Source organism: Panthera tigris, chromosome D4, assembly GCF_018350195.1.
Source record: "Panthera tigris isolate Pti1 chromosome D4, P.tigris_Pti1_mat1.1, whole genome shotgun sequence".
NCBI lineage: Eukaryota > Metazoa > Chordata > Mammalia > Carnivora > Felidae > Panthera > Panthera tigris.
Window position 1 is genome coordinate 66,554,434 of NC_056672.1, and position 16,429 is coordinate 66,570,862.

A 16,429-nucleotide genomic window follows, 5' to 3' on the forward strand; every position below is an offset into this window, starting at 1 on the left:
AAAATGCAATTTGATATGCTGCTACTATCTGGCTAAGCTTAATAGAGAAGTAGCTAAAGAGGTGGAGGGAAAGACTTTGCTATTATGATTTGATAGGCCCCATTTGAAAGAGGAGATACATATTGAGTGAATGAACATTATAAATAATCTGATAATCCAACTGAGTGTAGTAGAGACAGAAAGAGATTTATATTGGATTTTCCATGCTGGATTTCTAGTTTCATGAACTGCTTGCAGGGCAAAAAAAAATACATTTCCATGTTTAAATCACTTTGGGACATTATTCCCTTCTTAGATCATCATAATGCCTATATTAAATTGTGCTGTTATTAAACATATTCTCTTACCTTTTCTTTTTTTTTTTCAGACTAAGGAAACTTGTTACTAATTTTTCCATGCAAAACTGCATAGAGTATGGATAATATATACCAATAGATCTTCACATTTTACAGATTTTACATCTAACATGACTTACACAGATTTACAGATATTTAAAGAACATTCAGTGATTAAAGCAGTACCTGGAATACATATTCTGTCCACAGAAACATATAAAATTTCACTAATTGACATGGACTTTAAAAATAGACCTGGGAGATATGTAATGTAGATACATGCTGTATGAAAGCTAGACATCTTTGGGCTCAAGCAATGGAATATGGATTTATTGTCAATTGACATATAAGGGCAGCATTACATTGGATTGATTTGCCTCAGTGATTGTTACTGGACAGAGACCACCTGCAACTGCCTTTACCCTCTCCATTTGTACTTATGGACACTCCTCATCATTTATTCCCTGTTTGGACACATTCATTCCCTGTTTGAACACATTTCGGAATCTCTAGGTAGGATTCCTTTGGTTTGCTCAAATGTCAGGTGCACATTATGTTCTCGTTGCTAATGTTTTGGTTTAATCAACCCATCTACACAGATCACTTACAGTTTGTGATTTCCTAGCTTTAGCTACATGAATTTTCTTTCAAACCTCACTCATTGACCTCATTTTCTAATCTCTCTTCTTTTGCCTGTCTTCTGGTATAACAAGATGTTAATTGGGACTTTTCATCTTGGAATTTCAACTAACGCCCCTAAGACAAAAGATGTTACTTTCATATTCTAAAAAGAGGAGGTAGACAATGTAGCCAGGACTTAATTAAAGATAATAACTGGTCCAGAGACTTTCACTCCCAACACGCCAAGTTGTCAACAATTTGAGAGGAAATTCATAGAAGGGAATTCAGAGGATTAGAGTGCTTGCTTTACTACTCTTCTATGAGAAAGGAGATGCATTGCTCTCCTGTAAGCCAATTCAGTCTCTATTTAAACAGATAAAGGATTACGTTTTCTCATGAAACAGTGAGTCTGAGATCGCTGATATCTTCAGTTATCTGCTATTTTCTTGACCTTTCTCCCATGGTCACAAGATGGCTGCTCTAGCTCAAGGCAGAAAGAAAGAAGGCCCACCTAAAGGGCATAGGTCACTCTTGTATAAGAAGCCACATTGTTTTCATTGATCTGTTTGTTCTTTTACCAATACTACACTGTCTTGATTACTGTGGTTGTATAGTTAGGTCTTAAGGACAAGCAGTGTCAATCTGCTAACTCTGTTCCTCTTCACTTCGTTTTTAGAAGCACTCCAACAGACTCCCTCTTCAGTTTCATTTGCCAAAATTCTAATACATGGCCACCCGTTGCCTAGAGGCTGTAAAAGCAATATTTAATGGTTTAACTCAATGTGCAGTGTTGGATATACCTGTTGGGCTAGTCATCTGATGGTGTCTGCTGTAACCGTAGATGTTGGGAAACCTTGCTATACAGAGGTCCATGGCATCATTGTGGAGTACCCAAACATACCCCATGAATGAGTCAGCACTGGGAGCCTACCTTAAAAAAATAGCAATAGCCAAAACAAAACCCAAAAGTATAATGAACACTTGTTAACTAGAAGGCCTTTGTTTCTTTTCTATAATTTCCCTACCTTCTGCCTTGACCTTGAAGGGCACAGAAAATGGAAGGGGCAGAAGATGAGGAAAGGTAAAAGACCATACTACACCCTTTTCCGCCAGTGCAAGTTTCTGGGCTAGGCAGACCTGAGCTGATAGAATGGGAAAAGCTCTGAATTAGATGCAAGATTGACAATTCAACTGCAGCAGCTTTAATTTTTCATTTAATTTTATTTTTTAGTATCTTTAATGATAAGGAAGCAATGGGATCTGCTGAGATAAAGTTAAAGGATGGGAAGGGAAGATCTGACATAGAATCATAGTTGGGGGGGTCTTGTATGAAGGAAGGTAAATCCACTTCCTGATTGTGTTCCACTGAGTTCAGCCCCTTCAAGAAACTGGTTTTGCTAGAAACGACAGACTCCTTTAATCCTGGCTCTTGACCCTGTGCCCTGACTCCTAGTAAGTCTTCCTGACTCTTATCTGGTGGCCTTTTCATCACTGTAGAGATGTTGGGTCTGTTAGCAAAAGGCAACTTTAAGAGAAATATCTCCTGTGGGACAGGAGAAAGCCTAGGAGGAATACTTAGGAGAGATTGTAACAAATCCTGGTCTGTCACTGACTGTCTTTGTGATCTCTCTGTAGCCCTGAGTTTCCTACTCTGTAATAAATGGACTAAAGAAAATGATTGTAGTAGACACCTCTTGTGATGGTTGCCTAGCTCCCTTTGTTCTCAGGACATTGCCTCTGATACCTAGGGATGCTGTGGGTCCATGTGACCCAGTGTTTCTCCAGAGCTGATTAAGCAGGAGGAGACCTCTGTACCGGCCTGGACAGGCTCTCTCTCCTGCAGTATTGATAGGGGGACACAGAGATGGAACAATGTTGACATTGACTATCACTAGTAACTGAGAGAAATCCACCCCCACCTGCTGCTGCTGGCCCCAGAAATGCCAGCTTCTTGCTCTTCTTGGGGTTTAATGGCTCAACTCTTCCTTGGCTTACATGAGATTCCTGGTAGTTTTTCAGTAAATCCCCCACTTTGTTTAAGCTACCCAAAACTGTTTTCTATGACTTACAGTCTAAGGTAATTTTTTTAAAGTTTATTTATTTATTTTGAAAGAGAGAGGGGCGGGGAGGGGCAGAGAGAGAGGGAGAGAGAATCCCAAGCAGGTTCTGGGCTGTCAGTGCAGAGCCCAATGTGGGGTTCAGATTCATGAACCATGAGAGCATGACCTGAGCCAAAATCAAGAGTCAGACGCTTAACCAACTAAACCACCCAGGTGCCCCTCTAAGGTATTTTTTTTTAATTTTTTAACGTTTATTTTATTTTTGAGAGAGAGAGAGAGAAACAGAGCATGAGCAGGGGAGGGGCAGAGAGAGACGGAGACACAGAATCCAAAGCAAGCTCCAGGCTCTGAGGTGTCAGCACAGAGCCTGATGCAGGGCTTGAAATCATGAACCATGAGATCATGACTTGAGCTGAAGTCGGCACTTAACCTACTGAGCCACCCAAGCGGCCCCCAATGTATTTTTTTAAGGGTCCATTCAATTTCTACAATGTTATTATTCCTTGATTTAATGGTACCTGTTAATCCTTTTTTTTTTTTTTTTTTTTTTTTTTTTTTGAGAGAGAAGGGAGGGGAGGGACAGAGGGAGATGGAGAGAGAGAATCTTAAGCAGGCCTCTCTGCCAGCAGGGAGCCTCTCCAGGCTCAATCCCATGACCTTGAGGTCACGCTCTGAGCCAAAATTAAGCCAAAATCAAGAGTTGGACGGTTAGCCTACTGAGCCACCCAGGAGCCCTGGTACCTGTTAATCTTTTTCTTTTTATTTATTTATTTTGAGAGAAATAGAGTGTGCATGGGAGGGGCAGAGAAAGAGAGAGAGAGAGAGAGAGAGAGCGAGAGAGAGAAAATCCCAAGCAGGATACCTGCTGTCAGCATAGAGCCCAACTCAGGGCTTCGATTCCACGAACCATGAGATCATGATCTGAGCCAAAGTCAAGAGTCAAACACTTAACTGACTGAGCCACCTAGGTGCCCTGGTAGCTGTTAATCTTGAACAGAGATGAGTTGTAACCTTGGGCATTGGTAACCACAGATACCTGACAGCTGTGCACTGGTGAGTAACTCCCTTTTTGGCATTCCTTACACTGATGGATACTAGAGATATTCCTTTTAACAACATCAGACTTTTAATTAGGTAAATTTGCATTTGTTACACATGAAGAACATTTTTAGTTTGACAGTTTGTATTAAAGGGATAAGTGATATTTACAGAAGAGAATTCAGTGCAAGAAATAGGTGAAGCAAATCCTATTTTACAAGTCACCATATCAAAGATACTATTATTAGATACACACTGAGTCTAAAAATTGAGTGTATACTTGAATTGGTTTAGCACTTAAATCTCATGCACCAGCATCTTGCTGAACTGACTGAATTGAATCTAGGGTATTTTGAGGGCAATTGATGCTTTGTCGTTAATTCTCCAAGGTAATACTGGATATTAAAAAAGTTGAATTCAAATTAAACATATTTTGTAGTAAATGTCATACCTTAATACACTATAATTTGATATGGCATAGTTATCCAATACCTATCAAATAACTTTAAATTTTTTTAATGTTTATTTATTTTTGAGAGAGAGACAGAGCATGAGCCGGCAAAGGAGCAGAGAGAGGGAGACAAAGAATCTGAAGCAGGCTCCAGGCTCTGAGCTGTCAGCACAGAGCCTGACACAGGGCTTGAACTCATGACTTGAGCAGAAGCTGACTGCTTAAGCGACTGGGCCACCCAGGTGCCCCAATTATCAAATAACTTTAGAATGACAATATGTAACTGGAGTACCACAGTTTAGAATTGTAATTAGCCCCTGAAACCTCCTAAGTATGGACTCTATGGTTCTTTAAAAAGTTATTGTTAGGGATTTCCCAAAGTGAAAGGCATGCCACTCAGTGGATAGAAAGCAGTACTGCAGAGAAGGAATAGCTAGGATTACATTTTGGGATTTTGCCAATTTGACCTGAGGGGGGATGAGTGAGCAAGCCGAGACTAAGAAGGTTTATGTAAGTTGTTCTAGAATTAAACTTGATGATTAATATTAGTGGCATGACCATCATGTTTGTGCAAATAGAGACACAGACTGCAAAAAAATTATTTATTTATAACAGTCATTCTGAATGAGGGGCATTTTGACCCCAGCCTTGCACTGGGACACTTGGCAATGTCTGGAAACATTTTTGGTTATCACACACAATTGTGTGTGTGTGTGTGTGTGTGTGTGTGTGTGTGTGTGTGTGTATTACTGACATCTAGTAGGTAGAGGCCAGGATTGCTGTTCAACATCCTATAAGGCATAAATAAGACAGTCCCCACAACAAAGAATTGTTCAGCCCCAAATGTCAATAGTATTGCTGCTGAGAAACATGCTTTTTAAAAATTAGTTTCACACGTTTTTTAACTCAAACGTTTCAAATGGGTTTAGTCAAAACTCTTCCAGATGTTCACACAATTAGACTAGCCTTACTTTCTAATAGATAAGCAACACTTTATAACACAGATTCATTTTATCTGCAATGATTATATAACTTTGTAAACTGCTTCCAAAAATCAGTAAAAGTTTTAATTTTCACATATAATTTCCCCCAATCTTGCCTTTCCCTGTTACCAACTCAAAGCCTTTTCTCCTTTCATTGCCCATTTCCTTCTATTCTGTATTATTTCATTAGACTAAGTAACTGAAGCACTGACCACAAGCAAATACAGTGAGAATATTTAAAATTTGGATAGAACTTATCTTTTGATAAGATTATAATTTCATTTCCCTTAGATTAATTTTTTTTTCTTTACAGTCTAGGCAGATGGAGACCCAGCTTATTCTTACAGTTTTGAAATGAAACAAGTTTCAGATTACTGGTAGAGTGTGAGATGATTTCTTTCTTTCTGCTGGAATTAGTCTGTTTAGGGTAAGTAAAATGTTTGATTTATCTTCTTTAAAAAAAAAATCTCTGATGCTTTTTTTTTTTAACATTTATTTATTGTTGAGAGGGTGCGAGCAGGGGAGGGGCAGAGAGAGAGGGAGACACAGAATGTGAAGCAGGCTCCAGGCACTGAGCTGTCAGCACAGAGCCCGATGCTGGGCTTGAACCCACAGACTGAGATCATGACCTGAGCCGAAGTTGGACGCTTAACCAACTGAGCCACCCAGGTGCCCGAAATCTCTGATGCTTTTTATGTTGTTCTATTGGTATTAATAATTGATTTAATTATACCTCAGAATGATAGTGGCATACACTATGGAGATGTTATAAAGATTGCTTCATATGTACTATTTTTTTAAGCCCACAGACAAAACACATATTTTGTGAAATTTAAGACTGTTGAAATGTAAAAACTTTTGGGAAATAATATCCAGGTTCTTCCCCTAAATTCTTAACACTATAATTCCAAATATAAAGCAATATATAAAAAGTATGGGAAGAATCAGCTGAAACATGAAAGTATAAATAATCACAGGTATTGCTTGTTTTTCTTTAGTTTTGCTAGAGATCTAAAAAACCTTTCTCTATGGAAAGTACTTACTTAGAAACTACATATGAAAAGTATTTTAGCAAGTCTGTTCTTTCTTGATAAGTAATGACATGTAGAGATTTACTATAGTTTTCCCGCCTTTTGAACACTTAATGTTTAGGAAGGGGCTTCTAACATCCAGCAAAATGCCTGGTACATAGCAGATACCCAAAAAACATTTGTTAAATGAATGAAAATGAGCAGATAAATATTCAGATTTTTAAAAAATCAATATAAGGCTCCCTTGGTAGTGCACACTCCCATGAGGCTCTCATCTATCCAGCAGCTCATTATGTATTTCTAATTTTCTGGTGCCAGCATGATCTGTTGGACAGGTCAAATAAAAAATGTGCCAAACTAAACTTGTGTTTTTTCTTACCCAAACCTGCTCCTCCTTCTTGTTTCCTATTTCTGTGAATGGAACCCTAATCCTCCTACTCACCCACTCCCCGTATCCTTCTTTGAACGGGTGAGTTGACATCCAGGTTATTCTGCTTCTATTGCATCTTTCCCATCTAGGTCCCTTCTCCTCTTGTCCTCAGCCTCTACCACCTTTTACTTAGACGAAACTACCTTTGGTGTTCCCTGTCCCTAGTCTTTTCTCACCAATCTATTCCTAAACGTGTTGGCTGATTGCACATTACCCCTCACCTCCATCAAAAAGGAAAAATCCAGTTTAGTGTAACAGTTAAGAGACTGGATTCTGGCTCTGATTTGTCCGAGCATAATGTGGTGATCTAGAGCTTAGACTCTGAAGCCAAACCGCATAGTTTATGGTATGCTGTTCAAGGAGTTCTTTTCCAACCTCATTTCTCACTTTGTAGTCTCGCCAAAATACCTCCGTCCGTCTTTCCTCTAGCCTTTAAAGGTCAGTACACCTTATCACTTCCCTGAAATAGTCGTCCTCTTCTCAGAACTGCCTTAGCGTGGCACGGATAGTTCTACCTAGCAGCTTTGTACAAATTGTGTCCTTAAAAAATGTTTTTTAAATCTCTCTTGAGAAAACACAAGCTTACTGAGGGCAGGATATTATTGTATTCTTTTTTGTATCTCCACTAAATCACGTTGTGACTTGCACATTATAGTCGCTTGAGAAATGTTAGGTGAATACCAATTTAGATAAATTAATCCGATTCTCAACGTCTCCCCTTCCGACTGCACATATTTATAAAAAATCAGAGAACTTTGTATTAAAAAGGGTGAATAAATGTATGTAACTTAAACCCTTAAAAAATTGAACTTAAAAAAATGTCTTGAGGGCCCAAGAGTCAAAACTTTACATGAGTTACATTTACCAAAATTATAACATTTTTAAATAGTTCTTTACGTTTTCGCTTTAAAAGAATAAATGTGCTAAATGTTAACATGAGTCATGTATTTTTTAATTCATTATGTATGTTACATTCATCTGCCTATTCTGCTGGATCTGGCACACCCCCCAGCACAGCGGAGCCAGACCCTTCCCTACTCGGAGAACCAGGCCCTGCCCCGCAGGAACAGCCGGGAAGCTGCTCGCCCCGCCCGCCCCGCCCGCCCGCCCGCTCGCTCGCCCCGCCCGCCCGCCCGCTCGCCCCGCCCGCCCGCCCGCTCGCCCCGCCCGCCCGCCCGCTCGCCCCGCCCGCCCGCCCGCTCGCCCCGCCCGCCCGCTCGCTCGCTCCCAGGACACGCGGCTCCGCCCCAAAGCGCGTCGGCGCCGGATCCCAGGGCGCACGCGCAGGCTCCTCCTGGTCGCGCGGGAGGGCGCGCGTCTACGGCGGCCCCCTCCCCCCACCCCTCGCCGCGCCCGGCAGGAACCGGTCGCCAGGTTTGCTTCGGCTGCCGGGGTCCGTCGTCGTCATGGACTCTCCGTGGGATGAGCTGACCCTTGCCTTTTCTCGCACGTCTATGTTCCCCTTTTTTGACATCGCTCACTACCTGGTGTCTGTGATGGCGCTGAAGCGTCAGCCGGGTGAGTGCGGGGAGTCGCAGACCGGCCCCCTCAGGGCACCTCTCGCGAAGAGGACGGCTGAACGGCCGAGCTGCCGCTGTCCCAGAGTCCTATAGCCGAGCTGGAGGGGAGGCGAGAGCCGATCCTCCTGACCCCTCGAGCGCAGATGGGGAAACTGAGGCCGGGAAGGGTGGTGACCCCGGTACTCGTCAAAGGAGGCGCGACGTAGGGTCCGCAACGCCGCGTCGGGGGCGGGTGACAGGGCAGCCGCTGCCGGGTCCGCAACGCCGCGTCGGGGGCGGGTGACAGGGCAGCCGCTGCCGCATTTGGGAGCCCGGGCACTACTTGAGTCCGCCCAGGATGTGCGCGGTCTCTCGGCGGTGCCGCCATCTCCTTGGAAAGTACGGTATTTAAAAGTCACCTGGGGACGGAGCTCCCTGAAACAGCGTGTGGCACTTGGTCGCTTGGGATAATGAGTAGTTAATGGACTGTTCCGCAGTCACGAAAGTTGTAGCGACACTTAAAGAGCCTCGGGCAGGCACACCAGTATTCCCCTTAACGCAGCGCTCTGTCATCTTGCCGGACAAAATGATGGCTGGAAGAGAGTGGATTCCCATTTTCCGTCGTGTGAGTGACCTCGTACCAGAGTCATTTCGCATAGTTTCACTCTCTGTAGCCTGGGGGTGTTGTCTTAATACAGGATTTTGAGTCTTTTTTGAAGTATATACGATCAAGGAGCAATATTTCCTTTCTTGTATTTTACATTCAGGAGATGTTTGCTCCTGTATTGCTTTACTCTTGCAGCCATTCTGCCGGCCTTTTCGTTTTATGGGTCTCTTCTTTCTTTGTGGTCAGGCATTTATCTTCTTTTCCTCCTTTCTGCCTGCTCATGCTGCCTGGTCCTGTAGAGTTAATGAGTGAGGGCTTGAGGTGATGCTGTACCTTCTACTGTTGTCTGCGTGTGGGTTTTAAAACTGTTTGGTCTCAGAAATATTTCTCATTTGCATTGATGTTTGTAGCTCAGTCAGAATCATTGTGTTAGAGGTTTTGACCTGGATAAGGTGAATATTGCATTAAATCAGGACAGATAGCCTGCATAAGAAACGGTTTCCTTGATTTGAAAAGAATTATATTATTATGTCACATCCACGAGTTGAAATTTTCTCGTGTAGGCTAAATCACCTTCTCAAAGTGTGGTCCAGGGACCCTGGGGTTCCTCACACTTCCAGATCAAAATCGTTTTCATAACAACCGCAGATGTTCTTTGTCTTTGTTATACTATTTTTCTCACAAGTGTACAGTGGGGTTTTCCAGAGGCTACATGACCAGCGATACTCTAGCAGATTGAATCCAGAAGCAGATATGAGAGTCCAGCTGTTTTCTATTTGAGGCCAGACATTAAAAGGGATTTGCTAACATATAAAACAGTGTGACTTTTCTCACTAAATGTTTTTTGCTTTGGAAAACAGTTATTTTTCATAAAGAGTACATAATTTATGTTAACATGTACATTTATTATTTTTAAAATGAGTACATAAGTACTGTAGAATTTTCTCAGTTAACAATCCTGTAACTCACATAAATAAAAGCTCTTTGAGGTCTTGAAGAATTTTTTTCAAGTCTTACTTAAAAATTTTTTTTATTTATTTTTGAAAGAGAGAGAGTGTGTTGTGTGTGTCTGCATACGCGCGCATGGGGGAGGGGGTGGGGGGAGGGGCAGAGAGAGAGACACACACACACAGAATCTGAAGCAGGCTTCAGGCTCTGAGCTGTCAGCACAGAGCCTGACATGGGCTCGAACTCACGAACCGTAAGATCATGACTTGAGCTGAAGTTGGATGCTTAACTGACTGAGCCACCCAGACACCCCATTAAAAATTTTTTTTAGTGTTTATTTATTTTTGAGAGAGACAGTGTGAGCAGGGGAGGGGCAGAGACAGGGAGACACAGAATCCGAAATAGGCTCCTGGTTCTGAAGTGTCAGCACAGAGCCCAGTGCAGGGCTTGAACCCACAAACCATGAGGTCATGACCTGAGCCAAAGTCAGCCGCTTCACTGACTGAGCCAACCAGGCGCCCCTCAAGTCTGACTTTTTAAAGGTTTAAATTACGTATATTATATTTATGCTTTTAAATATAAAATTCTATGATTTTGGATAAGCACAGATATGTACCTACCACCATTGTCAAGATACAGTTTCATCACCCACCCCAGATTCCTTCTTGCTTGTTTGTGGTCAGCTCTCCCTCAGCCATTCACCTGCTCCAAAGTTTATTTTTATTTTTGAGAGAGAGACAGAGCGAATAGGGGAGGGGCAGAGAGAGGGAGAGAGAGTATCCCAAACAGGCTCCACACTATCAGCACAGAGCCCGACACAGGGCTCTAACTCACAAACCGGTGAGACCATGACCTGAGCTGAAATCAAGAGTTGGACCACCCAGGCACCCCCAAAATATTTTATATTCCAGTACCAGTACTTGTAAACAGGTAAAAATGATAGAATTCATACAAAGGAGTGTTTCTATTTAAGCATTTACCAGAAGTGTGTTAGACTGCCTGTATCTTCCGCATTATTCACTATTACCATTTTTTAAAATATGTTGTCATTCTGATGATCAGAAAAATAGTTTTCATTTGCATCTCTCATGGTTACTGAGTTTGTGCTTCTCAAGTTTATTGACAATTTGTATTTCCACTTATTGAGCTGATCATATTGTTTTTCTGATTTGAATTGTAATACATTTTTTTAAATGATGAATTGGGGTGCCTGGCTGGTTGACTCAGAAGAGCGTGCAACTTGATCTCAGGTTGTGAGTTCAAGCCCCATTTGGGTGTAGAGATTACTAAAAATAAATAAATAAAAATAAAAACTTAAAAAAATGAATCATCCTTACATTCTTGGAATAAACTGTACTTGTTTGAGGTATTATTTTAATTCATTAGGGATTTTGATTTGCCAATACTTCATATAAATTTTTACTTAATTGGAAACTTTTTTTATCCCTTATTGCCTGATTCTCTAGAACTCAGACCTATGGTACAATAAAACTGCAATTCACGTATGTAGTACCAGGATTCTTCTTATCTTTATTTTCTCAAGCATGTTACTCCTGCAGACTCTTGACTTTTTGGGATGTACTCTACCACTGCTTATACCTCACTCCTCACTTTCCTGCCATTTACATCTTTTATGTCTCTACCTAGATCTTTTAAAATGCTAGTGGAGACAAGAGGGTAAAGGGGATTAACTTTTTCTTTCTGTGGTGTGGATAAGGATAGCATCCCTTTTTTGTTTGGTTCAGGTTGTAGGCCTTCAAACCCAAGGAAGGTTGATGGTTTTCCTCTCCTTTTCCACGTGACTTGCGCTTCAAGCAAAGACATCAGGGTATTTAGTAAATTGGATTTTTAAAATTTCTTAATATACCTCCGTTTGTCAAATAATTAAATTTTAGTTCTTCCTAAACCCTGGTATCTGATTATCTATAGTTTTAAGTTTTTGCTAGTAGGATAGATTTTGTTTTCCATTTTCCTGGGTATTTTATTAGAAGTTTGAAAACAGTACTGTGAGGGCTCTTAGTCAGAAACCATTTAGCAGAAGTTTTATTTCTCTTATTTTACATTAAAAAAATTTTTTTTTTAACGTTTATATATTTTTGAGAGAGACAGAGTGTGAGTGGGGGAGAGACAGAGAGAATGGGAGATCCAGAATCCAAAGCAGGCTTCAGGCTCTGAGCTGTCATCACAGACCCTGAGGCAGAGCTCGAACTCACAAGCCTTGAGATCATGACCTGAGCCGAAGTTGGACACTCAACCAACTGAGCCACCCAGGTGCCCTTCTTCTCTTACATTTTTAATCTGCCTTCTCGGTCTCTTTTCTTATTTAAATCTTCATTAAAATAAACACATTTCTTCAATCGTACATTCATACCCAGTTACTCTTTTCTGTAAGACTTCGTGAAAATTTAATCTACAATTATTTGTACTTGATTTTTACACACAAAATCTGTTATTTTACTCTTAATTCTCCTACTGCTGTTTTGCTCATCTCTCTCAAATCACAGGGAGTTCAATTAAGTAAATATTCACTGAAACTCCACTGCATATCAGGCAGTATTTTAGATGTTGAGGATACCAAGATGAAAGATGCTCTTGTAGCCCTAAAGGAACTCAGCTGTGCTGTTGTCATCGTCGTCTTTTTTTTTTTTTGTAGTGTCACATAAGGTTGCACTACCTTCCTATACGATCATAATATTCATTTCAGATACATGCAAAAGCATTTTAGTATCTTGATTGTAATCCTCAAACATCCTTTTAAGGTAGGTATTATTGAACTTATTTTACAGATGAGGAATACACTTACAGGAATAAAATAACTTTATTTAAGTCACATAGGTTAATAAATTACGGAGCTAGTTCTTCAGCTAACTCCAAAGTTCTCAAATATTCTGTGCTCTCTTTTTGCAGGTCCATTTAATGTTTCTGGTTTCTCAATATTTAGCAATTTCTTAATAAGCTTTCATTTGACATGGTTATTTTCTCCCATGATTTCTGTCATTTCCTTATCACCAATGAGGTTTTCCTTTGCTTTCAGGAATTAAATCCAGGAATAAAGCTTATTAGTGTTCCTTCTTCTAATTTGTGGGAGATGAAAGTATTCATGTATCAAGAATTTGTCAGTTCTAAGGATTCTGTAAAGGTGGCAACATTGTTTTGCTATCTTTATGAATCCACACGTAAAAACATACAGAAAAGTACAAAAATCATAAATGTACAGCTCAATGAATTTCCAAAATGAACACATCTATTTAATCAGCATCCAGATAAAAATAGAACATTCATGATACTCCAAAAGCCCTTTTTGTTATGTTATGCTTTACAAAGCCAAAATATGTTCTGCCCAGTGTGGGATGGAAAAAGCATGTTTCAGAAATGACAGTTTATACTTTACTTCTATTAGTTTAGAGAGTCTTACTTAAATATTTTTAATAATTTTTAAGTGAAAGAATATTTGATTGACCTGACATAAATTATAGGCCAGAGTGTGGTGTGGTAGAAAGAGCTCATAAAATCAGGAGACCAGTGTTAAAACTCTGTCAGTAGCTTGGGATAAGAACTTAAAACCCAGTATTTTATCTGTGCAGTGAGTAGGCTAGACTAGAACACCAGCTGAGCGGTGTTCCATTGTTAGGAGTCTCAGTTTTAGCTCTAAAGAGATCTTTGTTCAAGCTTCTATGTTTTAATAATTTTAATCCTTTGTTTCCCCAGCAGCAGTAAACTACTTTTTCTAGTTGATACCTCTGTGATACTATAGTATTTACTTTTTACATTTTCAACAATCTAGTTAACAATTTTATAATTATGTCTTTATAGTAAATTCTCTCTGTTAAAATAACTGTGTATTTTCTCTTTCCTGACTGGACTCTGACTGGTACAGAATCCTAGCAATGGAGTTTAACTTCCTACCTTCTGTTTTGCATATGTTATATTAAGATATTTAAACTATTGGCTATTTCCTGCCCATAGATCCAGTCTGTATAATGTCATCAGTATAGTGGGCCAGTGTGATGTTATGTGGATTCTCAATATGATCAAAATTTCTGGACTTTGTTGGAGAGCAGGAGAGTTGACATAGACCTAAGGCAAGACTGTGATAATATACTGTTTACCTAGCCAGATAAAAGCAAAATGTTTCTGGGATTCTTTGCAAATTAATATGGAGAAAAAGGACTTGCTTACCAGGTTATAGGGATTATGTTGATTTGTACCAGTAAAAATACTGCATTTTGAATACCAGTTGCAACTGGAGTCACTACCTGTCTACATTTATGATAATCCACAGTCATTCTCCAAGATCCATCTGCTTATGTATAGACCAAATAGACAAGTTAAATGGGATGTGATAGCTGTCACCACGTTTTCATCTTTGATGATTTTGATTATGGCAATCATGTTTGTGGTATTGCCTTTTTTTTTAAGTTTATTTTTTTATTTTGAGAGAGAGAGAGCAGAAGCAGGGGAGGGGCAGAGAAAGAGAGAGAGTGAGAGAGAATCCCACTGACTCTGTGGAGCCCGATGTGGGGCTTGAACTCATAACCATGAGATCATGACCTGAGCAGAAACCAAGAGTTGGGACTGTTAACTGACTGAGCCACCCAGGCGCCCCTCTGTAGAACTGCTTTTTAAAAATATGTAGGGGCGCCTGGGTGGCTTAGTCGGTTAAGCGGCCGACTTCGGCTCAGGTCATGATCTCATGGTCTGTGGGTTCGAGCCCCGTGTCGGGCTCTGTGCTGACCGCTCAGAGCCTGGAGCCTGTTTCAGATTCTGTGTCTCCCTGTCTCTCTGCCCCTCCCGTGCTCATGCTCTGTCTCTCTCTGTCTCAAAAATAAATAAGTGTTAAAAATAAAAAATAAAAAAAAAATATATGGGCTACCTGGGTGGCTCAGTTGGTTAAGCGTCTGACTTCCACTCAGGTCATGATCTTGCAGTCCATGAGTTCGAGCCCCGAGTTGGGCTCTGTGCTGACAGCTCAGAGCCTGGAGCCTGCTTCAGATTCTGTGTCTCCTCCTCTCTGCCCCTCCTGTGCTCATGCTATGTCTCTCTCGGTCTCTCAATAATAAATGTTAAAAAAAAATTTTTTTTAATACCTTGATGAAGGGAAGAAACTCTAGGGGCTTCTACTTGAATGTTTCTACCATAATGATCCTTACTCCTGGATCAGAGGATTAATATGGGGATTGTGTCAGTTGCCAGCTATGTCATAGTTATACATTAAAGAACTACAAGGTGAGTCTATGGATTTACTTGGCCCACTATGATCCAAACTTGATCCAAAACTGAAAGTAGAACATGACTTTATTTTCTAGCTTTTTTAAAAAAAATTTTTTAATGTTTATTTATTTTTGATAGAGCACAAGAGGGGAGGGGCAGAGAGAGAGGGAGACACAGAATCAGAAGTAGGCTCCAGGCTCCAAGCTGTCAGCACAGAGCCCTACGCAGGGCTCAAACTCACAGACCGCGAGATCATGACCTGAGCTGAATTTGGGCACTCAACCGACTGAGCTACCCAGGCGCCTTTATTTTCTAGCTTTCATTTCATGATGAAAAGTATTTTGATTTTAAAGCCCGTAAGTGATTATGAGTGCTTCAAAACTGATATACTTCGAATTAGAGTCAGGTCTCAATGTGACAAATTTTGCTAAGTTTTGGGGAAAATAATTCTATTGATAGCATATCACAAACATCTTAAGGTAGGACAGAAAATGTTTTTGTCCTTTCAGTGTCAACATGTTAAAAATAAAATAACATATCCTAGTTAACACAGCTTGTTTCTTAGCTAAAAGAATACATCTTTGTTTTAAAACTGAGAAGAAACTGGGGCACCTGGGTGGCTCGGTCATTTGGTGTCCAACTTCGGCTCAGGTCAGAATCTCCCTGTTTGTGGGTTTGAGCCCTGCATCGGGCTCTGTGCTGACAGCTCAGAGCCTGGAACCTGCTTCAGATTCTGTGTCTCCTCTTCTCTCTGCCCCTCTCATGCTTGTGTTCTGTCTCTCTGTCTCTCAATAATAAACATTAAAAATTTTTTTTAACTGAGAAGAAATTAAAGATATCCTATTATTTTCCTCCTACTGAAAATTACTTCTATGTTCTAAAGATACACAAGCTGTTTCTGGTTAACTTCTGTATTTTCACAGTTTAACTTTACAATAAACTAATTCTGGTACTGAAATAACATATACAAAGGAACATAACACCTAAAGAAATTTGTCATAAGAGGGGCGCCTGGGCGGCTCAGTCGGTTAAGCATCCGACTTTGGCTCAGGTCAAGATCTCATGGCTGGTGGATTTGAGCCCCACATTGGGCTCTGTGCTGACAGCTCAGAGCCTGGAGCCTGCTTCAGATTCTGTGTCTCTCTCTCTCTGTTCCTCCCCTGTTCATGCTCTGTCTTTCCTTCTCAAAAATAAAAACATTTAAAAATTAAAAAA

At 40.6% G+C, this 16,429-nt stretch overlaps 1 protein-coding gene across 1 annotated transcript in view; it reads left to right on the forward strand.

The window, feature by feature from the left end:
- Positions 1–8,246: 8,246 nt before the first annotated feature.
- TMEM38B (transmembrane protein 38B) overlaps positions 8,247–16,429 on the forward strand; it is a 53,895-nt gene continuing 45,712 nt past the window's right edge. Inside the window, exon 1 of the mRNA XM_042964587.1 lies at positions 8,247–8,467. Within this exon, the coding sequence (XP_042820521.1) occupies positions 8,356–8,467 (112 nt within the window). The 5' untranslated portion in view covers positions 8,247–8,355. The remainder of the gene's footprint in view (positions 8,468–16,429) is intronic.